Source organism: Gambusia affinis, linkage group LG04 (genome assembly GCF_019740435.1).
Source record: "Gambusia affinis linkage group LG04, SWU_Gaff_1.0, whole genome shotgun sequence".
NCBI lineage: Eukaryota > Metazoa > Chordata > Actinopteri > Cyprinodontiformes > Poeciliidae > Gambusia > Gambusia affinis.
Window position 1 is genome coordinate 26,425,570 of NC_057871.1, and position 25,810 is coordinate 26,451,379.

The window sequence follows — 25,810 nt, forward strand, 5'->3', positions numbered from 1 at the left end:
AATGGGACATCCCCAGTACAAACTGAAAAAAAACCCCCAAAAACATGAGTCTGTGCTTAACGGCCTATGCGACATACAAATACCTTTAACAATATGGTTTTTGGGGAAAAGATCTCAGGGTGAATTTCAGCTGCAGGAGCCCTTGTGAGGGGAATTTGCCTGGTTTTCCTGTCCATGTGTTTTCCTCTCCAAAAATATACATGCTGTCAACTGGCTTCCTGTGAGTCTATTTTGATGCCTTTGGCCCTGAACAAGACAAAGCAGGGTACATTTGTTATACTTTTTCTTTTAGGGAGAAATGTCTATTCATTCATTTGCTTTATTATTCTTGCTGTGAACTAGCTAAGAGGTGGGATAGACCGCAAGTCCATCATGCATCAACTCACACTTACGCCAGACTAATGCACACGGCAAGATTTTAAAATGATCAACCAGCTGTCAAAACCCGGGAGACCCCACACTCTGAGAAAATAAGAGATTTGGTGTGTGGTGACCAGCCACACGGCAGGAGCAGCAGCACACCACACATGAACCGATTTCCCTCGTCAACATTCGAAATCTCAAGACGGAGAAATCTCTCAAAACCTCTTCAAACCAATGTGAGCAAACAAACATGGCAGCAGTTTTTGGACCATACATCTTTTTGTTTAGTTTGTTTTCTGATGAACGACGACGTCGCCAACGTCCACCAGGATTCTGGTTTGCCGTTTCAGTCGTTTTGTCTTCTGTCTACTTTGAATTCCCGTTGCGCCGCTTTCGTATTGTCAGTCAGAAAGCTCAACCAAACGAGAGCAGAACAGGCTGCACTCTCGTTTGTCTCCAAAATGAGACTGTGCTTGACGGCCTGCGCGACCTATAAATGTCGCGTAGGCATTTGTGTCATACCTTGAACAGTCTGATTTTTGGGAAAAAAGATCCTGGGGTGAAATTAAACTGCAGACGCCCTGCTGAGGCCGGGAACAACACACACCCACCTATATGGAGCCAAGATTATCCAATCGCTTTAATATCCTTTTCTTTTTTAGATCAGAGTGGTCCTGAAGTCCATCGGAGCAGACTGGATCACTCTTAGGACCCACCACACAAAGCAGGAACATCTTTTAATATTATCTTAAGAGCCATCCGGATAATCGGGGCATCCTTAAGTTTGTTGGACGGAAGAAATCACTAAAAACCATCCTAAAAATCTTGCTGTGTGAACTAAGCGTAAAAGACACAAGTTACCCTAACAAGCATGTTTTATTCAAATGAAGAGAGAACCGTGGAGTCTTCACACAGAAAGGCCCGAGCTAAGATTAAAACTCCTGAATATTTTTGGTAACTGCTTCTCCTGACAGGTGAAACGTCTGTAACAGGTGAGAAATTGAATCTGCAAAACTCTGTTTACCTCAAGAGCCTTATGTAATCGCTCCCCACTATCATAGGGTTAACTTCACAAAAAAATGTGAACGCAAACACATAGTGGTGAGCAAGAAAGTTGTGTTCCCCCGACGTCGCCCTGTGTGCACATAACCATCCGTATGTTGATCGGATGCCAAGCTGCTGTGACCTCTCCGAAAAGCGTGTACTCGTCTTCTCGGGGGAGTGTAAAATGTACGAGGACCCGCCAAGCTGTTGACTCAAAACACCAGGGTGCGACCCCGGAGGGTGCCACCGACCCCGAGTGGCTGCCAGCTACCAGCTCATTAAGCTGCCGGCGTGGGGGGACGTCGTGCCAAAAGACACTCTCTCCATTTGGTTCACAACACCGTGAACACAATCACACACACTTGTCAGAGGAACGCCACAGGGATGGCAGGCGGCCATGTTCGCTTGCCCACCATGTGCATGTGCCACCACTCTCGTAAACCGTCATAATGCATTGGGAGCAGAGCGTTTGTGTGGCCTCTGTGACCTGGCTGAACTTTGGCTCACCCTCAATGGTTCATTGGACCACAAAACCTCACACCTACTCTACAGACAACCCGATCGGAGGGCGGTTATGATTTATGGGAGGAGAGGCCTATAAGGAGCAGAAATCTGTAAGAAGCTGCAAAGACGCACAAGAAACTGTATTACAAAAAAAAAAATACAGCAAATAACAAAATCACAAGGAGACAGCAGTTTTGTTACAATATTTTTTTGAACAAGACAAGATGTTCTTCAAACTGTCCTGTGACTACAGGAGTCTTGTCAGCTGAAGTTGTCAGATTATTTTTTTCTCAGCCCACAAAGGAACATCTCAAGGCGGGAAGGGGCCACACAATCAGAGTCTTAGCACAACATTGGCCTTATTTTCATTCCTTAAATAACATTGTAGTCTAGCCAGATAAACGTCTGGGGATGAGATGAGAACACGTTTCCCTTGTAGGCAGCCTAACTTAATATCTGTGTGCTTCTTCTGCATGTTTTGACATCAACCAGGCTCTTGACAGGACCTGTGGCACAGAGAATAGTTTCCTATAATGAATTCTCTGTGAAAGCTTTTTGTTTAACCATGCTTCTCCCTGAGAGGTTTCTGAATTGTACTTATTCGTTTATTTTAGATTTTGAAGCAGTAGAGAGAGACCTTCATTCATTGGACGTCGATCAAGAAGAATGGGAGAAGACATGCAGTAAATGGCTCAGGGGCGTAAATTGAACCTTGCCTCAAGGACAATAACCTCTGCACAGCTTTAGCAGTGCCTGCTGAACCACTAAGTCAATTGGCACCCATTTATTTTTTCATTTATTACTTTATGTATTTTGTCTTCTTGTACAATGCTTTTTGATCATGTGAAACATGGATTATATTTACATTTCTACGTTCCACTAATCTGTGATATTCAGTCTCTAATCCTTCATGTTTCAGTCAGTCATTGCTGGATTCATCTGCTACACACCATCCAGGTGTTGTTGTCCTTTATTCCTTGAGGGATTTTAGGTGCAACTTCCACATTTTTTATTTTGATATTAAATTTTTCCACTTTAATAACTCCTGCCTGCCATCATCCATCTATACATTATCTTCCACCAGAACTTTCTACTCCCCAGTGAGGCCATCTCTGGGTCAAGGACACATCCTAACCCGATGCCCAAGTCAGCTGGGTCCTCTCAATGTAGAGGAGCAGCAGCTCTACTCTAAACCGCTGCCAGATGACCCGGTTCTCACCCTACTTGTAACAGACAGTCTAAACACCCTGAGAGAGAAACTCATTTCAGCCACTTCTGACCTTGAGGTTGTTCATTCAGTCTTTGTGTAGAAACTTTGCAAAGTTTCTATGCAAAGTTTATGACCACAAATGAAGGCAGGAACGGGATCTTTGCCTTTTGACTCCATTCTCTCTTCACCATGACAGACCAGTGCTGCATCACTGCAGATGGCGTATCAATCTTCTGTTGTCTTTCCCCTTATTTGCAAACTTGGGGCATTACTTGTAATCAAACTGGAGAAGGTGGTTTATCCATTTCCAGCTCAAGACCTTAGTCCCAGATTTGGAGGTGTTTATTTAGTTCCTGACCTCTTCCAATTTGGCTGCGGATTACTGTAGATCTCAAGCTGATGAAGCCGACAAAACAATGTCATCTGTAAAAGGCAGAGATACAATCCTGAGCGCTCCACAATGAATCCCTCTACACCTCGACTGTGCCTAGAAACTCTGTCCCTACAGATTATTTACAGCGTCTATGTCAAAGGGCCACTTGGCAGAGTCCAAGTCCCACCATAACGTATGCCTGACTTGCAGCCTGCAAACCAAACCAAACTCTGAAACTAGTCATATAGGAACCTAAATGCAGGTGTCAAGGGGCTTGGTCGCCGGTACTCCAGAATCACCTCTCACCGAACTTCCAGAGGGGCAAAGTCAAACGTCTTCTCCAAGTCCACAAAACACATTTAAACTGGTTGTGCAAACTCCCATGCACCTCCGGGATCCTGCATCCCACTGGTAGTGTTTACATGCTAGTCTCTATATGTGCTAGTGATAGCCCTGATGCTAACATTTGCCTTACAGCTAAAATAAGCATTTTGTCTTATTTTTGATATGTTCTCTACATTTAGCATACTAAATGGAGTAAGTCAATGTACGTCCACATGCTAGTGATGCCCCACAGAATTTAAGCTAACTATACAATTTTAGCTAATTTTAGCTTACATAATATTGCTTGGATAATCAATGGAGTAAGGCCATGTTAGCCAATATGTTAGTTATACCCCCCATGCTACTGAGAGGATTAAAGCAAACCTCAGCAGTTTTGCTCATTTTCTGCATTAGATCACCTGATATGGGTCCGACCAATACGCACATGTTGTAGACACCTTTTAAATTTCTTCAGAAATGTTCTAGTTTAAAAATATTCTTGCAGAGAAGAATATGCTACTAAAACTAGCTCATGTGAGAAACGCTTAACTATTGCTTCTAAAATGATTTTTCCTGCCCCTCCATCTTTTCTAGTTGTGTGTGGATTTGGTCTCTCATCATTCCTGTCAGGTTCCTGGACCCCTCTCAGGACCCTTAGTATGCTCTCACCCTTTCTGTCATTCATCACATTGTCATTCCTGAGCTGACAGCCTCCCTCCCCTGTCCTTCTTTCAAACATTCGATACTCCTCTGTTGACATATCTGTCCATGAGTGCCTATAGCAACCAGAAACTCTGCTGACCGCTGCTTTGCTTCGTGACTTGCAGTCATAGAGCAAAGATTAGCATGTGATTCTAATATGCAACACACAGCTAAACACGCAAAGTGCATAAGTGCAGGCGCTGATAATGTGCATGGTTTTTCTGCAGTTGCCCAAAACACCCACCAAAGACATCACTGCAATTTTTCTTGATAATTTTTTTTTATTATTATTTTTTATGAAAAATAATATTCATTACAGTACAACCAAATATTACATGTCTGTGGCAATAATTACACTTGAGAACCAAACGACTTCATATCCTCCTCTTCAATAAGTTAAGAAATACTTTTTTTTTTCTTTCACCAGGAAATAATTTTCTTAAAAGCTTTCTTTTTTTCTTACAATGTAGCATTATCTATATAACTGGTTCACAGCAGCCTCTAAAAGCCATGTCTTTAAGACTTGTGGATATCTATAGCATTTTGTTAAAGCAGGCGTTTAGTTGCTGTTCTGTTTATTTTATTAGACAGTAGTAATGATTGAGCAGGTTACTGATATTTTCCTGTACAATTAGCTACAGTACATAGCAGACTCTAAAGTCAGTGTAGTATGATCAGTGTGTTACTACTCCAGTGTTACATTATGTTAGACTCAAACATTTCAGGATAACAGTATTTATTTATTTTTTGGCACTGAGGCCAAGGCTGTAGGCTACAGTTTCCAGTCTTCCCAGTGTAGAAATCCAGTTCTCCTGGTCAGTTCGCTTTTTTTTATTATTATTATTTCAAACTCCATGTTTAGCCCCAAATCAGCAATTCAATATCCATCTTGGCTATTAAGCAACTTGTTGAAAGTAGCCAGTCAATGGCTGCCTCTTGTCCTGCGTTCCTGAAGCGCTGTACGGATAAATCCTCATTTAGTTCATCCATTTGTGCTTTTAAGATGACACGAGTTGAGATCCAGTGTTTAGTGTGTCAAAGCCTCTCTGATTTGAGGAGTTCACGAGATTGCACTTGTTAAATCCAGACTAATGGATACTTTGCAGCATCTCCAGAGCTGGAAAGGCGACTTTCTGCCAAGCCGGGTACGTAAAAGAGCAGGTCTGAACATCCAGCTTCAGGAAACGCATCGTTCATCTCCACAACCTTTCATTCTGCAGAGCCGCTTCCTGTTGGAGAAAGAAAGGAGCAAAATTTCAAACATATGATTTAAAAAAAAAAGTCGTCCACCTTCTGATTTAATTCAGATTTATAATTGGGAACTATAACTACCAGCTTTCAAAATGTGTTTCCTGCCCTTCTTATTATGAGACGACAATTTTTATTCATCATTTATTAGCATCTTATATAGCGCAGCTAGCACTACTAAAACAGAAGTCTGTGATTTCTACACAATGTAGGCTCTTCCCTTAATTAAGTGATTTTCAAAATGCTATCAAGATTTTGTATGTCGAAAAATGTCTGCTCTCTGCTTACGTAACCGAGGGTTTGAGAGCATAACAAACTTTATTAAACAAAATGTTCTCCTCCACGCCTGCAGGTTGTTCTTACCTTCATCGCTACATGATCATAGCCCTCATCGCAGCTTTGCTGATGCGTTTGCGGTGTTTTCTTTTTCTGCGGCGAGGAGAAGCGGGTCGGAACGGTACCTGACGAGCTGCCGTCGACGTGGGTACCACAGTGGACAACGCTGTAGGAGAAAACGTACAGAACAAAAGAAGACAGGATGAGGCGACTTGGGATGGCAATGGAAGAGGGTTGGTTGTTTTGGTACATGATGAAACAGTTTTATGTTGACTTGGCCTTGTGTTAATGTTACTAAAAAGAATCCAGCAAGTAATCTTTGTTTTTTGGTGGGTTTTTTAACTTTAATTTTAAAATTAAAGTTAAATTTAAAATTTAACATTTTTATTTAAAATGTTTTGGGACTTTAAAGCTGCGACAGACTGGCGACCTGTCCAGGGTGAACCCCGCCTCTCGCCCGGAACGCAGCTGGAGATAGGCACCAGCAACCCTCCCGACCCCATTAGGGAAGAAGGGTGTAAAGAAAATGGATGGATGGATGGATGGGACTTTAAAGTGGTTCCCAGAGGCCATGGGAAGAGAAAAGCACCCAGTCACACAGAAATCTCAATGGATTTGCACCGGGGAATCCTCATGGCTCACAGGCTCACTTTGTGAGAGCAACATTAGTTTTTAATGTGGTATTTTTTAATCCCCACTGAGAAAAGAGACTTGAATTAAGGGTTAATGTTTACCAAAACATTTCTTGTAAAATTATGCAAATAAAAAGAGATGTATTTATTTCCAGGCTTATTAAGACTGATTGTATTTAGGGATTTTTCCAGTCACACCAACCAATCAAAGCACTTTCACCCATTCGCACACACACAAACACACACGCAGGCCAACACCGATAAACAGATCAGTAAGCCACTTGAGTTAAGTGAATTGCCCAAGGACACATCCACATCTGACAGGAGAAAAACTGGATCCAAACCCACAACTTTCAGATTACAAGACGACGACTCTTCCCACTGAGTCACAGTTGCCCACCTTCTTTTCCCGGTGGGTCGATAAAGATGCAGGGTGGTGCAATCGGGCAACAATAAGCACAGAAACACACATTCATGGCAGGTTTTCAGTAAAAGATAGAAGCCAGGAAGCACAAACCTGCATCACGGCTTGGTTTAAAGGAAAGCGACAGGAAGGAAAAACACTGGATTTGGAATTTGACCAACCGTGCCCTGAAGGGAGCAGAACTCTGTTCAGAGCGACTATACGTACGTTTGTGCTCACGCTTCGAATGCAGAACACGGAACAAGTGAGGACAAATAGTTGGACACGTAGGTGTGCTGCTGTTTATTTTGGCATGTACCGATTGCTACATCTTCCCAGATAAACATACTTAGTCACTCGTGAGTTACAAACTAAGATTGTAATCTTTGTTCTTCATCTCTATAATGGCCGTGGAGAATAGGGGCAGGTAAAGTTCAATATTTTTCACCGTTATGCCAGGCGATCTGATTGGGCGACAGCGGCTCACTGGGTAAACTAGTCGTCTTGTAACTGAAAGGTCGTGACCTTGATTACAACTTGTTCCTATCACATGTCAATTTGACAAGAAACGTAACCCCAAGTTGCCTCCTTGTCTGTGTGTTGGTGTATAAATGTGTGCAGATTTGTGAGCATGAATGGATAAATATGGCTGTAGAGTAAAGAGCTTTGAGTTTGAGTAGAAAAACTCCATATAAATTCAGTCGATGTACCATTGTGGAGTGTCATCATGTTCCTTTGGTGCTCGGACTTTTAGCTTCAGCTACTTTCTGTTTTGGTCATTTCTTTATTTGTTCTCCTATATCTTGTCATATCTTGAGTTTTGCATTTATTTTGTTGGATTAACCCAACAATCTGCTCCCCATCCCAATAGTTAGTTTCTTCCTCATTTGCCTCTACCTGCTCCTTTCCCCAGCTGGATCCATCCTGGTTCCTTTAGTCATTTCCTCCTCTTCCTCAGTTTTTATGCCTCTTCTACACTTAAACTCTACGCGTTGCTGTGCGTTTGCTTGTCTCCCATCATTTTTCGCCACTCCTGTTGACCCATCTGTTCGGTTATTTCAGCTGATTCTCCTGAGACCGAGTCCAGACTTTCCAAGGTCGAGACCGTGACCGAGTCCGAATGCTTAAAGATCGACAAATATTACAGGACACTGTCTATTTTGCACATCATCAAAGGCAAAAATGAATGGAAAAGTAATTAATTGCTCAACCAAAATCATTTCTTGGATTTGAACTAGTAATTGTCATAATAAACTAATATTTAAGTTATTAAATGTGGCCATACATTATTACACATTCCCTAATCTGAATATATCTGCTTACATTGGACAACACTTGTATTATATGTTTAAAAAAAACTCAATGAGAGTAATAAATGAGCATTTAATTGTAACTTGACGCGTTCAATAAAATAACATTTTAAAAATGCGATCATATAACAACCAAAATAGTAAAAAGGTTAAACACCAGGGTGAAGCAAAGGCAGCAGATTACAGATGCCAAGTGAAAATAATGACTGTAAAACAGCGAAGCTACGACTAAATTTAAGTTTCGGCTTCATGATTTTCCTTTTCTTCATCAGCTGTTCGGTGAGTTTTGCACGTGGAGCAGTGATACTGATATCACTGGAGCACAGTTTGGGCCTTCATTAGAAAAGTTTCTTGCGTTAAAATGTTGTTGCTTTGTGTTTTTCCATGTATACGGGTTAGGGGTCTATTTACTTCTTTTTTTTCGTTTAGCTGTTTAGTGTTCAAACTGGTTGTTGTGCATGGATTTTGATGGATTTTGATGGATTTTGATGGATTTTGATGGATTTTGTTGGGTTTGGTTGTGAACATTCACATGCAGTAAGACTTTCATTTGCAATAATAACATTGTATCTTTTCTGGGACGGCAGATGAACACTGATCGCAAAATGAGACAACGCAAATGGTTGTAAAACACAATGTAATATAAACTGCTCAAAATGCTATTTTTGCATTATTGAAACTATGTTTAGGAATTTTGTTTCAAAGCCAAGCTGAACAGCGAGGTTCAGTCTCTAAGTTTGAGTAAAACAAACTAAAGAAAAGTCTACATTTGTAGATTTGTTTGAGTGTGAAATAAAGATGTAATATTACAACACTGAGTCTTATAGCTGGTAATGTGACGCAGCATTCAAACTGTTGTAATCCAACAGGTGTCGTCACTACATTGTCTAAGAAATGTAAGAATTACCTGATTTAAATGTCGTTGGTTTTGGTCTTTGGTGAGAATGCAGATGAGGGTCTTTTTCCGGCTCACTCTGCACCATCTCCAGTAGCTTCTTTCGTCTCTCCTCCTCTGTTAAATAGTCTGTCCCACCACTTAATTTTGAGTCATTTTCCTTCTCTTGATTGGCTGCCTCTGCCCGACCCGAGTCACCGCTAACTGCGGACCCGCTTTCTTCCCTCTCGGTCCCGTCTTTCGGACCGTCTCCTTTGCTCTCCACCTGTTTGTGACGAGTGACCTCTCCATACGTTTGGCTCGTCACTGAGTCTTTTTGAATTACAGTTGTGAAAGAAGTGGGATTTTGTCTGGTCGTGGGCGCCGGGGTCATGCTGACGGGCGGGGAAGTGCTGTCCGACTGGGGAGCGTGAAGCAGATGTTGCGTCCTCATCTCCTGTTTCTCATCTCCTCTGGGGTTGTGTTGTTGCGAGAGGTGAGGATGTTGAGGATGTTGATGATGATGATGATGATGCTCCTGCCTCTGCTGGTGCTTTAACAGCTCTTGTTGTCGTTGTTCGTGGTCGGGACGGCGCGCCTCCCCGCTGGTCTCCTCGCGGCTCCTGTCGAAGCCGCTCTCGTGTCCGACTTGCTGCGGACTTTCCAGAACGCTGTGCTCTGCCCTCGCCTCAGACGGCCAGGTCCCGACCGAGCCGAGAAACCCGGCCGTCGTGAGTCGGGTCTGCGTGTATGTGGGGGCCTGATGCGCTCGGGGCTGCGTCCAGCGCACCAGCTGAGTGTAGCTGCCCTGCTGCCACTGCCTTGCCAAAGGATCTTGCTTGTGCGGAAGGTGGTGGTGCTGGTTGTGCTTGAGGTCGTCGTGGCGGTGGAGGTCGGCCTTGGAGGTGGGAGTCTTTGGGGGAAGCGGCTGGGAGCTGTGGGATGGGAAAAGAGGCAGGGAGGATGTAGGGTATCTTTGCGGGGGAGCTGGAAGAGGGTTTGGTTGAGAGGCGAAGACAGTCGATGAAGAAGACGACGATGTGGAGGGAGGAATCGCCTGCAGCCGACAGCTCACGTGATCTACTACTGGGATGATGGCGGTTTCAATGAAACGTTTCTGGTTCCTGTACACAATCTTTGTAACCTGAGGAAGACAGATGAAAGACCAAATAAGAAAACTGTTTGTTTTTGATAAAGACACGATGGTGCATCCAATAGATGCTTTCGGTTTTCTAAACCTGTTGCATAAATATACCCACCAACCCTTTGAGTAAATCAATCAGTTCAATTGATAGTTGACATGAAGAGTAATCAATCAATCAATCACAAATGAGCAACTGAATACATTTAGGCAGCTGTATGTGGTGAAGACAGCTTACCAAAGTCCAAAACAAGCACCAAAATAGGGATAAAATGGGATTTAACCAACTTTCTTGTTGTTGTGAGGATGGTCTGAGATGGTCTGAGAATTGAACTTGAAGACATTGTATCCACACTACACATCCAGGTTGCTGGGGGTGTCATGGATATTCTTCTTTGCAACCCTTAGACTAGGGGTGCCCAAAGTCATTCCTCGAGGGTCGGCATCCTGCATGTTTTATTCTCTCCCTGGTGGTAGCAACAACCTTTTCAGCATGTCAATGTTCTCCTTAGGCCTTCTAACGAGCCATCATTTGATCCAGGTGTGTTAAACCAGGGAGAGAACTAGAACATGCAGGATACTGGCCTTTGAGGACCGACTTTGGGGACCCCTGCCTTAGGCCTCTCAAGACTACAAGACGATTGCTGCTTACCATTATCTATCCCTTTATGACCTTTATTTACCCCTCTGATGGCAACTTCTAGTATGCCACAAAACTTGAATCTTCTCACATCGGTTTGTTGTACGTGACGTTGGGTTAAATGTCTGTTTGTTTGTTTGTTTGTTACTCCAGCAGCCTCCACAATCAATCTCAACACTGTTGCAACTTTGGGATATGATGGGAAGGGAGATTCACATCACCATAATAGCAACTGCATGATGCTATGACAACCACACGGACCAAAAACTAAGGAATGTGTCTGACGCCTTTTTCAGTCTACGTTACCAAGAGACGAAGACAAATGGAGTCCAACCTGATGAACCTGGTAAATTGTTCAGTGAGTATAACAATCCATATTTAATGTTGTTGACTTCCTAGTATTGACATCTGATTCCATAGTTTTAAGTGGCTGCCTGTCAGGACCTGCTTCCTCCTCAAGTTCACAAAGTGAAGCTGAGATTCCTGTTTGTAAAAATTCCCGCCTGTAAATTGATTCAAATGCAAGCTATCATTAGTCCTTCAAACAATATAATAAAAATACCACATAGCTTTCATCACTTTCCAATATCTACCCATTAATCTGGCTTCCATAACGGCGTGTCAATACAGAAATGTATCAGTACAAAATCGCAAAATGAGCAAAAACCTAATGGGAATTTGTGCAGGGTGACTTGTAAGAATTTAATTAGAATTACGCACAAGTATGTTGTCACTTCAACATTTAATACATGAGAATATGAATTGATCCAAAAATCAAAGGGATAACTTGCTGGGGAGAAAAGACAGTTGTTTTGTTGCATGTCAAGCAACTTTTAGATCCAATTCAATCATTTCTTCGTAAATGAAAATAAAATTTTGGTTCATTATTTATGAAGCATTAAGCCAATTAAAAAGTGCTTTTCTCTGTCCACATTCTGCAATCTGCTCCTCTGAATGAACTAATTTCCAGTTTAATGTCATTACTGCAGTGAGATCCAGAGCCATTTCCCTACAAAGACCAGTAAACATTTCGATGTTGCTTAGCAACCGCTCCAAAGAAAGAGTTTAGATAACAACCTCAATGTAACCCAGAGTAAGCAGTTGTGAGACGATGTCGCATCTTTGTTTAGGGCAATATTTTGAAGCAAGAAAGTAGTTCTTGGGTAATGGAAAAGCAGGTATCTCAGTGTGATGCAGGTACTGAAGTTAAATAGATTTTTTATTTTTTTACTGTACTACACTGAGAAAGACAGATGAAAGACTCTGTAATCCTGCTCAAACACCGAGCAGCCATGATTTAATTCACCATTTGAGATTTACAAAATCTTTATTTGTGGGAAATGAATTTTCAATGCATTATGGGAGCAGTACCACGCTAGGTAAACATACCAGTTAAAACAAAAAACTTCACGTCCTCTAATCAAGAAATGTAATTAACCAAAACGTCAAAAGTAACTTTTTTTTAATTTGGGGGAAGTTAAACATGATAAACTTTTCTTCAGCTGTCACGTTGCAGGAGGTGGTGAAGTCATGCTTTAATGGCAGCGGTATTTGTTGCGTACCTCCAGGTTTCGGGTGGCGTTAACGACGGGGGCACACTGCTGGTGTCTGGAGTTGCAGCAGCCTGAACATCGCTGCACCTCCACACACCGAGGCCACACCAGGAAGTTGCCGTTGCTACGATCCACCATGGATCTCGTTATTTCCATCACCTCTGTTCTGACTTTACAATCCGCCTTCTGGGCTTGCTGAGCTTCTACGCCAAGAAACATAAGATCAAAACTAAGATAAGAATTATTTTAAAAAACAAAACATAAAATGTCAAGATGAAAGAAGAGCAATGCTGGGAACAGAAGGAGGTGAGGAAACCTACCAAGACTTCTAATGTATCGACCGTGGACGGGGCTTAGAAGACTGTCATGCTCGTCTTCTTTATCTTCTGTAGTAAAGAAATCAAAAGGACAAGACACAGTTAGGTCACCTTTACATTTTACAGCATTGATCTTGAATAGAAAGGTTAAACATGTAAAACATGAGCAGCCTGTTGGGCAGATTTATGCCAAGCTCATTGTTCAACTCACAAAGGAAGCCTTTTTTTAACCTCTCTCAAACAATTAGGCTATTTTCTGCCACGATTTGTCTCGCTGCTGTCATGAAAATTGTTGAACAAAGATATGACTTGTTAAATATGACTCATGCGTGTGTAAGTATACTCTCATTTCATACTGTAGCCCCCAAGTCCTAATTATATTCCTGGTGTGGGCTGCTTTGGCCAATGTGTGAGTGAGTGTGTGTGTGTGTGTTTCCAAAACACAAATGAAGGTGTTACTTGGTTGCCTGCTAACTTTAATTAGCTGCCTGGTGTGAAGGATTTTGTTTACAGAGGTTGCTAGGTGTCCATTTATCTGTATCTAAATAAACTGTACATGTAATTTATTTATGTACTGTCATTTGTTAAAAGAAGCATTCACAGTATGAATGGTTATTTTATATTTAGTGTAGCATCAATTTTAAGGCCATTCAGAACTGTTAAATATACAGAGGTCACTGCAGATGGAAACTAGCTGAAGCTAAATCTGGTGCAAAGCATTTGTTGTTGACGTGTTTTGCACACTGTCCTGTTGTATGAAAAAAACAATGTTTTTTCAGGCGATTGAAATCAATAAAATGTAAATGGTTTAGTCAATTTCAAAAAAAAAAAAAAAGTGAATTTCTCTGCCATCATTTCTGAGAGAGTCTTAGCTGTCATGGCTAACTTGGCTACAGAAACATGCTAACATGGCTAATAGCATGTGAAGGTCGCATTAACAAAGTGTAGCTCAGGGTTATACTTTGTTAAAAATCTTTTGACAACACAATTTTCTTATCATTTATGTCACTAAGCTAATAATAAATCATCATTAATAATTATTTTTGCATTATTGTGTGATAGCAACATGCTACTCAGACTTCCTCCCATAGTCCAATGGGATGTATGTGTTGGGTTAACCGGAGATCCAAAATGGCTTCTATGTTTGATTCAAAGGGCAGATGTGATTAGCAAATTTAATATTTTTTTATTAAGCTAATTAAATGCCATATGACCATTTGTAATGTCTCACTTGCCTGCATGCTAGAATGTCCTGTAAAGATGATTAAGTTGCCTCAGCCTCATGAAAAGGTTTATTCTGAATTAAAAAGATTTTGAGTCACTTCCCTCATGTCCTGTTTCTAAGCATCCTTCCCTCTGCTTGTTCCTCTCTGTGGCCACTGTTATGTCACTGTGTTATTTATACATTATGAGATGATCAAAGTCCCGTCTATTAATACATGTATGTGTGACTTGGTTCCGCCGTGGCAGAAGTTTAAAACGGCTTGCTGATCTGCGTGCGAGCCGCGTCGTTCTTGGACTCTGTGGAGGTGAAGAAAACACGCAGCATGCACGGTGGTTCTGTGGCACAAATGCTCACATCCATAATTCAGGCCTTTTGAGGAATCCAGAGCAGCAGAACAATTCAGTGACCTTGTGCTGGAAGCGTTTCCCCCTCTTCGCTGTTTCGGTTCCCGAAGTGCAAAAGTTGCAGCCGCTCTCTCTCAGACTTCTTCCATAACCGACTGAGCAATGAAGCCTGGAATGTCTGCTGACACGCTCACAGACGGCGTTTCCCTTCATTCATGACTGTTAAGACACCCCCATCCTCACCTCCTCCATGTCGGTTTAATTAATGTGTGTGTGTGTGTGTGTGTGTTTCTGTGTGCACGGCCAGTGGTACCTATTGTGCTGGACTCCTGCTGCAGCAGCAGCAGCAGCTTCAGGTCCTCCACTGAGGAGATGGGAGAGTCCCACACCAGGTCAATCAGTGACTGAGGGAGTGAATCGCCCTGCGGAGACAGACACATACAGTCACAGTGTGTTATTAGCTAGTTTTGGAAACAATATTATTGTTAAAGTAAGCTATGCAGTCTTTGAGTGATCACGACAATCTGAATGCGTCGCAGTATTCCAGTTCTGTGACCGTGTTTAGTCTGATTTAATCAAAATCTAGTTCGTTTGGCAGTGAAGTCAGATTCGTTTGGGGAGGTGTCGAGATTAAATTAGCAGTTTAACCTCAGTTAATGAAGGTTTTTCTACAATGAAGTTGGAAGAGACACCTTTAAAAAAAAAGCTAGATTTTTTTTTTTTTACAGACACATTTTCACCATTCAGTCACTCTGCTACTTTTCAAGAGAATGAGGGATTTCACATACACTTAAAAAAGTGGTTGTTCAATCTAAGAGCAACAGAAATCTTACACAGTGACATTACCGGGTTAATTAGTCGGTTTATTAAACTGTTGAAAAATGTAACAGTGACTATATTTAGTTAAATAGAAATATATCTAAATGGAAAATACTTGAAAATTTCATCCACTATTTTTACACTGAAATCAAGAGGGGCAAATGGTGGGACTGGAAGAAGAAAAAGTGTTTCTTATAGAGTATCTCTGTCCTTGATCTCCAGTCAAAACTTGCTCCAGTTTCACTTCCTCCTTTGAAGGAAATTAGGCTTGTGATTGGTGTTCGCTGCTTCCTTTCCCTGTCTGTTTACCCACAAGACCCCCTGTTTTTCCCCTCCCTCTCTCCTCCTCTCTCTTCCTCTCTCAATATTTTTTAAAATGTATGTAGTGAAATGATCCATTATTTAATAAAAGAGCTGAACTGAGAGACTTAATGAGGTTTTAATGAGTGCCGCTGCAGGGAGTCCTGATGGATGCAGCGCGGCCGTGCTGCAGGAAAGGCTTGTGGTTTCACTGTGGAGATCAAACGGAGATGGCAGCGAACGTTCTTTGAAGCGTTTTGTTTTGCTTGGCTGTTACTCGATGCCATCTTAGAGAAACAACTGATACAGGAACGTTTAAAAAAAAAAAAAAAAAAAAAAAAAAGACATGCCGAAACAAATTAAGGGAGGGCAATCGTGAGAAGTGAGAACTGTGAGAAAAAAAAAATGACGACGGATCTGTCAGAACTCTTCAATTTCACTTAGTGTATGTCTCTAAACGTTAATTAGTCAAATTAAAATTCCTTAGATGCTCCTATTTATTTAAACTGCAATTATGCTGCTGAATAGATCCTAATGTGTTGCTTAATTTTTTTTTAATACTCCAAATTCACAGAGAACATGGACAATGTGCTGTCTTATTCAAATTCACCTTGAGTTCCTTTAAATGTGATTTACACTCCCAGCTGGTTAGACAGACAACCAGCTGGGAAGTGAAGCGATACTTCAGAAATCCTGCATCCCAGCGACGACGCACGATCATGATTTAAATACCGGCACACACAAAGTAAAGCTGCAGCTGCATAATCAGCAGCTGGCGCTTTGGACTTCACTCCACATTGCATCAGTAAACAGAAAACGGTTGCCAAAGCGAAGAAAAGCATTAAGGAAAAGGAAAATGTTTGAAACGGTTCTTTTTTGCATGAGATGTCAAGGGAAACTGAAACATGAGAGATGATTGAATGATTGTGAGATTAAAGTCTTTCCTTCTTCAGAAATGTAAATCAAAACCTACTTTGGACAGAATGTCATATATTTGGCACATTCATTTATTTTTGCTCATGTGATTTTATCACAGCTCATGTCTGGTGCCGTAACGAAACTCAGCACACAACATCATTTCTCTCTGGGGTAGAGCTGGTATGAAGGGGGTTTTCTTTTAAGATGATGTCTGTAAAATTTCGCAAAACTAGAAACAAACCCAAAAACAATTCTGCAATCGCAGCTGATATCATGTACATTTCTGAAAATTGAACCAGATAATATCAGCTGTTGTATTTCCTCAGTTGTGACTTCTACACCACTCAGTTCTTCTGGTTCTGGTTCCGTTCCATGTCCCCAGAATCAGAACCAAGCATGGAGCATTCAGTTTTTAAGCTCCTCGAATCTGGAACAAACTTCAAGAAAACTGCAAAACTGCTGAAACACTGATGTCCTGAAAAATAGATTTTCTTTTTTCTTTTTGGCTCTAATTACATTTCATTACTCCTCTTTATTCTCACACAGTAATGTAATGTAAAAAGAATCAATACAAAAAAAATTTTTTTTAAATGAACAGCTTGTGCCTTTTGAACATCTCATTAATAGAAACAGGCCCACAAATGGCAGCTCGTATAAATGTGTGTGGCTGTAACTCCACTAAAGTGCCTCCATTTAAAATTAGATGTTTGACTTGAGTTTTTTCCCTCCATGTTTTTTTCCATCCTTGGTTCTATTTTTCTAGGGTCGTTTACCTCCGTAAGGTTCCGCAGCAGTTCCACTCAGCTGCATTATAAATTTAGCTCCCACCAAATGGAGGGAAAAACAGCAAACACTCTGGTTTCATAGGCAGACAACTAATGAGACGACTTTTGCAGCTCATCATGCTCACAAAATCAACGGCTGCTCGTGCAAAAAAAAACAACAAAAAAAAAACGGTTGTTTCAATCCTAGTTTTTGCTTTCATTTTACCAGAGCAGCTCCAGATGAATCTTCTGCTGTTTTCATTTCTCCACTCCCGGTTTTCTTTCCCCTGCTCTCTGTCTGCTTGGTGGGCGGTGATGGCTGAGGACACCTGGATGACTTTCACCAGCCATTGGCTGACCCACTTTAGCAAACACACACACACACACGCACACACACACTCCTCGTCTCTTTTTGTCCTTTACATACAGATGCTTTAACCACTGTCCGCCCAATTTGTCAAGGCAACCTTACAACCACACACACACATACACACACACTTTTCACTCTACAACAGGCCATTATTTCCTCCCTCCACTCAAATTAGATTGGAGGGAGGAAATAAGCTTCAACCACTGGTTTAAAATGGCAGCAAGATTTGGACAAACAACAGTAGCTGCGTTTCCACTACGAACGAGCGCAAGACTTTCCCGATGCTCCACTGACGAAACGCAGTTTTGCGACTGCGGTGTTTCTGTTAAAAACGAAACGCAATTAAACTCACGGGCAAAAAAGTTTTTTTCGGTGGTGTGCGATTAAAAACGGCATCATCCTCCTGTCACTTCCTGTCGTTTCCTTCTTAGTGCGAAAAAAGTGTTTCCATTTGGGGTTTTGCAAAATACACAAAATTCAATACAACTGGGGGGAAAAAAGCCTCATCGTAGCACAAAACACTCAAAAAAAGTTAAAAACATCATATATTAAGTAAAAGCAAATAGTAACTTAAACAGTTCTCACTATTCTTCTTTATTATTGTGTGATGCTTTTAAGTTTGTAGCTTCACTGGGGGGACGACGACAAATGTAATTTTGATCCCTCGTTCATCTAGGACACACATACGATGAACTGACAATAAGGCTGACTTTGGAAACGCACCAATTTAAAAAAGAAAATGCATTTGGTGAAAAAGTTTATGCACTAGGATGAGATGGTTTTTCAGATGCATTGAAATTAGTGCATAGAAACACTGAAGCAAATTTATTTTAGTAGCTCAAATTTGCGCAATCGGTGATTTGAGAGCAACGCTTTTTTTTTTTCTTTATTTCTCATGCAACCCACACAATTTGCGCAGAAGAAATCTCCAATCGCTTCAGCTTCTGGTCCAGTGTGAGTGCTCAGACTGTAGGTCAAAAGGGAAATCTGCTGGGCTGCTGCGACGTACAAGCAGGTCGCAGATGCACTTGTGGAGAACACACACTGCCAGGGGGCCTCGGAGGAAGCCCTGACGGCAGCGGGGTTTGTAAGGAATGTTTGAGGAGAAAGGTGGAGTGTGTAATGGAATGTAATTATGGGGGGCCAGCAGACAGCCAGCGCACACACGCTGTCAAAAAGACGATCAAAGTTTTCAGCAGAGGGCAAACACAAACAGCACCGGAGAATCGATGTAACGCTTGAGTCGCAGTCGCACCGAGATGCGACGCCACATGCCTCCTTTTATCAGCGCGGCAGTGGCAGGTCGCCAACTTTATGCTGCAGGAACAAAGAAGAAAACAAACAAAAAACAAAAATCCAGGCCCGCTGAGCTCGGTGGGTAGTTTTTCAATCACACACAGCAGCAAGCAGAGCAAACACACACACGCACACGCACCCACACACACACAAACACACCACTCCTACGCACGCTGCGCTCCACCCCTGGCTGAAGAGATGAGGGTGTGGGTGATGGATGGAGGGACGGTAAATGAGAAAAGAGGAGAGGACTTGAGAAAACAATGATGAGCTCCGACTGCATGGGTACACAAGTTAACATTCTTCTTTTAATGGGAACTTGGGAGAAAGCTGTCACCTTTGTGTTCCTGCACGCCGCACAGATTCCTGCATTGAACCAAAACCCAAAGTGAAAATGGTTTGGTCCAGCAACCTAATGTAAGTTATTCACTGGAAACCACTTAGGTTTGATCTGACCTATTTTAAAAGAGGCGACTGGTCCAAACTGAGATCAGACGGGATGCAATCTTTGCAAAGATTTAAAGAAGTGTTGCTAAACTTTGCCGTGTTTTATTCAAAAACACAGTATAACAGCGTGGAACTCTTCTGCCAGGATGAGCAGTTATTATTTATTGAAATAAGAAACAGTGACAATGTGACACATTGTCTAAAAGTGAGTCATCTTTTAGTGTCTTGTGTTAGTGATTAGTAAAGCTAGCTTTACTGAAACAGCCACTTTGTGGATCCGATATATATATCCTCATCACAAAATTATTGTGCGCGATATTCATATTGCAAAAGATTGTTTGGAGTGCAATAGTTGTTGGCTAATATGTTCAAAGTGTTCTGAACTTGCATTGTACATTTTAATGTCGTCTTTAGCTTGTTGGACTAAGTCTTGCGGATGAACAAATAGCATCGTCCAAAAATGCTAACGGATAAGAAAGAAAATAAGCACCTATTGCAACGGTTAATGCAATATTATCGTCATCATATTATTTACAAATATTGTTGTCATTGCAATATCTACCACAAATATTATCGCCATCACAATTTTTACCAATATTATCAATTCCGTTGCAATATTTACCAATATTGTTAGTAATATTCCTGTTATCAATATTTCCATTTGCATGATTCATTGTTCATCATCTCTCTTTCTTTGTCTGACAAATCCTGGAGGGCGGCAGTCTGAAGTCTGGTGTTTTGGTCTCAACTAGGCTTTTTGTTTGTTTACAGAGATTTCATCATTCATTTCATTTGTCATTTCTGTTTTGTTTCTTCATTTTGGATATTTAAAATGTCTCTGCGACAGACTGGCGACCTGTTCAGGGTGAACCCCGCCTCTCGCCCGGAATGTAGCTGGGGATAGGCAACAGCAACCCTCCCGACCCCATTAGAGACAAGGGTGAACAGAAAATGGATGGATGGATGGATTTAAAATGTCTTCCCGTTCCAAATGTCCGTTAGAATTCAAAGTATATCGATCTACGAGAATGTGTTCTTGCATTTTTGCACCATTACCATCATATTACTGGAAACTGGCTTCAAAACAACAATATTATTGTTTACCGTGATAAATTCCATGAACGATTTATCGTCCAGCAAAATTTATCATCGTGATAGGTCAGTTTGTGATTTAATTGTATAATCCATCGCCAAGGTTTCTCCAATAGTGTTGCAAATACATATATTTTAACATTCGCCACAGGGATGTACCATTTTTTGTCTTCTTACACTGAGTGATACCTTACTGGGGAACAAAAAAACCCCCTCATAAGGCAAGTTGAAGTTCTCAGTTAACCACTGGAGTAGTCCATGCTACTGCTGTGAAACTTTACAAGACGCCAACATTTCCACTTTAAAACAAAATGACTTGATGGAACAGCTCCGTACTCCTCTAATTGTGTAAAAAAAAAAAAAAAGTTAAGTGATTAATATCTGAAAACATCTTTTCAGACCAGCTGCTGTGATGAAATCTGCTACATTCTGCACATACTTGCAGCTGCTTCGAAATAAAAGCCTTCCAGGTGTTGGGAGTCTAGCTGAAAGAATGGATGAGTCACTTTGATGCATGCTGCAATAATCTTTGATTCATCCCAAGCTGCATCATCTGTCCCAAAATCTGATCAAATTTAACACACATGCTTTAAAAATGTTTTTTAGTTTTATTTTTAGATTTGCAACATTAGCGATCATGCACAACTTTGTATCTTTCTTCATTAATCGGATTTTTGCTGAAATCACACCAAACGAGGCTTAACGAATAAATGCTCTTATGTGGCACTGCACATTTTCTATCTGACGTTTGGAGCGCAAACCCCTGACGCACGCACACACGCATGCATACACACACAAACACATGCACATATGTCACTCTAACATGTACCCAGGCGTCCAGATGTGAGCACACACATGCAGCACAAACTGCACAAAATCCCCCGGCAGATTATTTGTTGTTCTTATGTAAAATGGATCAGGCGAACAGGCGGCGGCCGGCTTGTGCGCCGAGACAATTGCCACAAAAACAACCTGTTTCAAAGTCACCAATCGACAGTTGTTTACTTTTTCAGTAGAAGATGATGAGGACGGGGAGGGGGGGAGAAAGCTGAGGTCTAACCTGACGTGAGAGCATTTTTGTGGGTGTAACTCTAGCTCTATAGTGGATCTGAAAACGAAACGTAACAATTCCCGGCGCATGTGTGGGCACGCTTAGCTTGTGTTCAACAACACGTTGTATAAGCGGCAGCGTGTTATTGGATTACGAACTGTAGCAGAGACGCAGCGCTAATGACGTTGCTGCGCTGAAAAATTGCTGAATAATCAAGCGGGTTGAACGTGGCGTCTGTTCAACAAGTCAGTCAATCAATCAAATTTTAATTGTACCGCACAGTTCAACAGCAAGGCATCTCAAAGTGTCTTACATCATAACAAACACAAACACACAAAGTCATACAACATAGAATCAACAATCAAAACATGACATTAAGTCAAAATCGTTAAATTTGTAATTGATTACGTTTCTAATACAACTCTAACCAGCTGAGTTTTTAGCTGAGATTTAAAGGAAGTTAGTGTTTCAGCTGTTTTACAGTTTTCTGGAAGTTTGTTCCAGATTTTTGGTGCATTGATGCTAAATGCTGCTTCTCATCGTTTGGTTCTGGTTCTGGGGATGCAGAGCAGAACCAGAACCAGAAGACCTGAGAGGTTCTGGAAGGTTGATACAACAGCAGCAGATCTTTAATGTGTTGTGGTGCTAAACCATTCAGTGATTTATAAACTAACAACAGTATTTTAAAGTCTATTCTTTGAGCTAGAGGGAGCCAATGGAGGGACTTTAAAACTGGTGTTATGTGCTCTATCTTCCTGGTTTTAATGAGAATTTCTTGTTGCTGTGGATGTAGCAGCCGAACTAAAACAACGTCGTCTCCCCTTTCTGCCGGCAGATTGAGAATGCTAACGGTTTAGCCAATCAGCCAGAAACCAGAGCTGACTAGTTTGCTCTGGATCTGTGCTGATTTGTAAAGTGGCCGGTCAAATGATGAAAAATCTGATCTACACGCATCAAAACAAAAAAGTTTCACTAATTTTCTTCTACAAATCCACACTGAAGAAAAGAGAATAGAGCTCCAACTTAATTTTGTTTTTGTTAATTTGTTGTTACATGTAATATAATTAAGTTTATCCAAGTAAATGTATTAAGTTGTCATGTTAAACATAAAAAAAATTAAGATTGTTAAACTTAATTCACACATTTCTTTTTGCCATTTTCTTTTTTTCAGTGCATCAACCATCCGCATGTACTCTGAACAACTCATTTTATTTCTGAAATGCTCAATTTATATACTTAATTAAACAACAATCTGCAAAGGTGCGGCACATATTTGATTCATAATCAGTGAAAATCTTATAATTAATTCATTTTCTGCTTCCTCTTCTTATCTTTTGTTTTACGCCCTGAAGGAGAGGAGGAGGGAACTGAAATCAGTGAAAAGTGTAACTAATCAGTCTCTCTTTTTATAAGCACTTCCTGCTTTTATAGAAGTTAATTGGAGGCCTGGTTTTGGCAGATCATCCACAAAGAAAAGGAAATCTCCACAAGACCTTTCTGCTCAAGCCATATCAATAATCAGCACATAATCACTATACGAATTATAACAGGGGTTTTTTTTCTTTCTTTTTTTTGTAGATATGCATGTTTTTGTTTCAGCATGGGGGCTGACAAGAAGCTAAGTGAAACTAAATGTTCTAACGGACATCGTTCTGAGAAAAATGATTTCAGGAACTGGGAACCGGTCTACACCTGTAATGATAAAGTGAAAGAAAAGCTATTTCAGCATCGCAGTTTAATTTCTGCTGGATGGAAGCAGAGATAAGATCTCGCCTTTCTTCTCCATCTTCCAACGACAGACTGACTCCCTCCCTGCACCTGAACACAAGCCTCACACATATTTACCAATTTGCAAAGGGAAAACCTCGCTGAGGACTAGCTCCTGTTTTAGCAGCTATCCAGCAAATAAAATAGTTGGATATGAGAAAACAGAAATCTGCTGAAATTCTAATTTTTCTAGACCATATGGGGTCCGACATTTTATCCAAAGTGGTTCCGAATCAACCCTGTTGCAGGGCCGGAATTAGAGCAATGTGGGCCTCTGTGCCCTATGCCCTATCCCCATGCAGGGTTTCCCCCAGTTCATTATAAGCCTGGCGGGCCAACAGGCTTTACTTGTGCCCCCACCAGGCTGAGCGTTGCTTACTTAAGATTATTTTTTTATGTTTGGATTTGTTAAAAATTGATAGTTGGTGTTCAGATATTAATATTCTAATCTTTCAATAACACATAATTATCAAGTGATATTTTCAAATCTCCTGTTTTTTAACTCAAAAACACGGCGGGCCGCTGGTTGAATGATTGCCTGAGCGCCCCAACCACCAGGCTTAGTACGTTTTCTGGGGGAAACCTTGCATAAGTAGTCCTGTACTTCAGTGGATATAAACTGATGCATGGTAGATTGAATACATATTGTTCTGAAAAAAATTTACTATAACTTTCCTCCAAAAATATATATATTCTGGCCGCTCCCAGAAATGAGGCCCCCAGTGCGATCTTTATAATGTTTTGTCCATTGAGTATGTATCTAGAATGCTTGTGAGTCCCATGTACCTCAGGTACAGACTTTAGAGTCCATCAAAACTAGCCGAAAATATTACAGATATGAAAAGTATGAATGCATGAAACATAAAGTGTCATATGCTACCAAATAACAGAACCATGTGTTAACACTGAAACTCAACTTGCACAAAATTCCAATTTTTACCCAAAAGTAGTCCTGAATTGACCCTTCAGAGGCCATCAACATATTGAGACCTCATTACGTAACTTGTCTACGGCATGGGACCAATTAGTCTACCAGATTTAGACCCATTTTATCTTAGCTGGGAATCTATCTCACAGATTGCACATTAGATAGGGATGTAAAGTTATCAAAAATAATACAATCTTAATCTATCCCTATTGAAAATTATTCAGAGTAAAATTAGTCCAAACTCTGTATCTCCACTGTAATATAAAATGTGACGTATCGTTGCCCCAAAAGTAAATCTTTAAGTAACTCCATCCTGGGAAAATAACCTGACAAAACGCTGAGTCAAATCACACAGCCACTTATTTTCATAATTTAAATTTAAATTCGAGTGTCTATATGGTCCTCCATGCTTCCGGCAGGTGTCGTCCCCCCCTCCCCACTCACCGATTAGAGGTCATTTTGTACCGGGCTTACCTCAGCGTTCCCGAGCCGCAGACGGGCCGATAACAGCGCAGCCAGCAGCAGCGCTAGCAGGACCCAGGACTTCATGTTTCCGCCCAGGCTGAGGAGCCGCAGGGGTCCGGCTGGGCATTTAGCACACAGCCCCGGGGGTCCAATCCCGCAGCCGCACCGAGCCTCGTCCCAGGAATGTCGCGTGCGCTGTGTGGCCGCTTTTGCGCAAAAGCACGCGCTGTTATAATATCCTCGTCCAAATGTTTTTGTTTTTTTTTTCTTTTCGCTCACGGTGACTCACGCGCAGGAGAGACGTCTGGATCGACTCTGTCCATACCGTTGGTCTTTGTCAAAACTCACTCAGAGGGTTTCCGGCGGTGGGACCAGTGCGCAGGTGTGGTGACTACCTACCGCACGGTCCTCCTGCCTGCCCACACCGTTCCCACAATGTCCAAGTTCAGTTCAACTGAGGCTGCTTCCACAAGCCAGTCCGAGTGCGGCTCTGAAAGCGTTCATCAACATGTGGCAAAGTGTTCACTGCGTCCGCTCTCCATGCAAAATCCCGCACGGAAAAATGATCAGTTTTCAACAAGCTCCCGCTTCTTAATGTCATTTTTTGTTTGTTTGTTTGTTTTTAGCGTGAGAATAACGCAGGTTTCTGCTCACGCGCGGAATCTTTCATCCCCCAAAGTCCCCCAAAAATAATCTAAAAAAGCTGGTTCACCTTGGGAAGAGACGCTTCGTGTGTAATCCTTGTAACGCAACTCTTAAATCTTTCTAACCGCATATGCAATTCTGCGTCCAAAGGGAGCGTTTTTCTCTCTGCATGTTCGTTCCCACGCGTGTTGTTGCGTGCTCGTGCCTCTCGTGGTATGCTGGCTCAGGTTGGTCTCGCCTCGCGCGCCTCTCCTCTCTGGTTGCGTCCCGAGCGGCGAGCGGCTTTCAACGGGAGCTTGGCGTCTCTCCTCAACTTTTATCCGTCAAGTCAGACACGGGGAGAAACGAAATTCATACCGGAAGTAGGCTGATTTTCCTTTCAAAATAAAACGGCGTGGGTAACCT

At 41.6% G+C, this 25,810-nt stretch overlaps 1 protein-coding gene across 2 annotated transcripts; it reads right to left on the minus strand.

Moving 5' to 3' along the window:
• Positions 1-4,781: 4,781 nt before the first annotated feature.
• On the minus strand, positions 4,782-25,707 carry si:ch211-79m20.1 (bromodomain-containing protein DDB_G0280777). Of its 2 annotated transcripts, none has more exons than XM_044115553.1 (7): positions 24,770-25,707; positions 14,857-14,965; positions 12,978-13,043; positions 12,667-12,857; positions 9,357-10,467; positions 6,132-6,270; positions 4,782-5,749 (listed from the first exon to the last, which is right to left on the minus strand). In XM_044115553.1, the coding sequence occupies exons 1-6, from the start codon at positions 24,842-24,844 to the stop codon at positions 6,140-6,142; spliced, it is 1,683 nt and encodes a 560-aa protein (XP_043971488.1). In that variant the 5' UTR covers positions 24,845-25,707; the 3' UTR covers positions 4,782-5,749; positions 6,132-6,139. The 2 variants fall into 2 exon arrangements, with proteins under 2 accessions (XP_043971488.1, XP_043971487.1); XM_044115552.1 differs by having other exon boundaries at positions 12,667-12,860.
• Between the last annotated feature and the right edge of the window lie 103 nt (positions 25,708-25,810).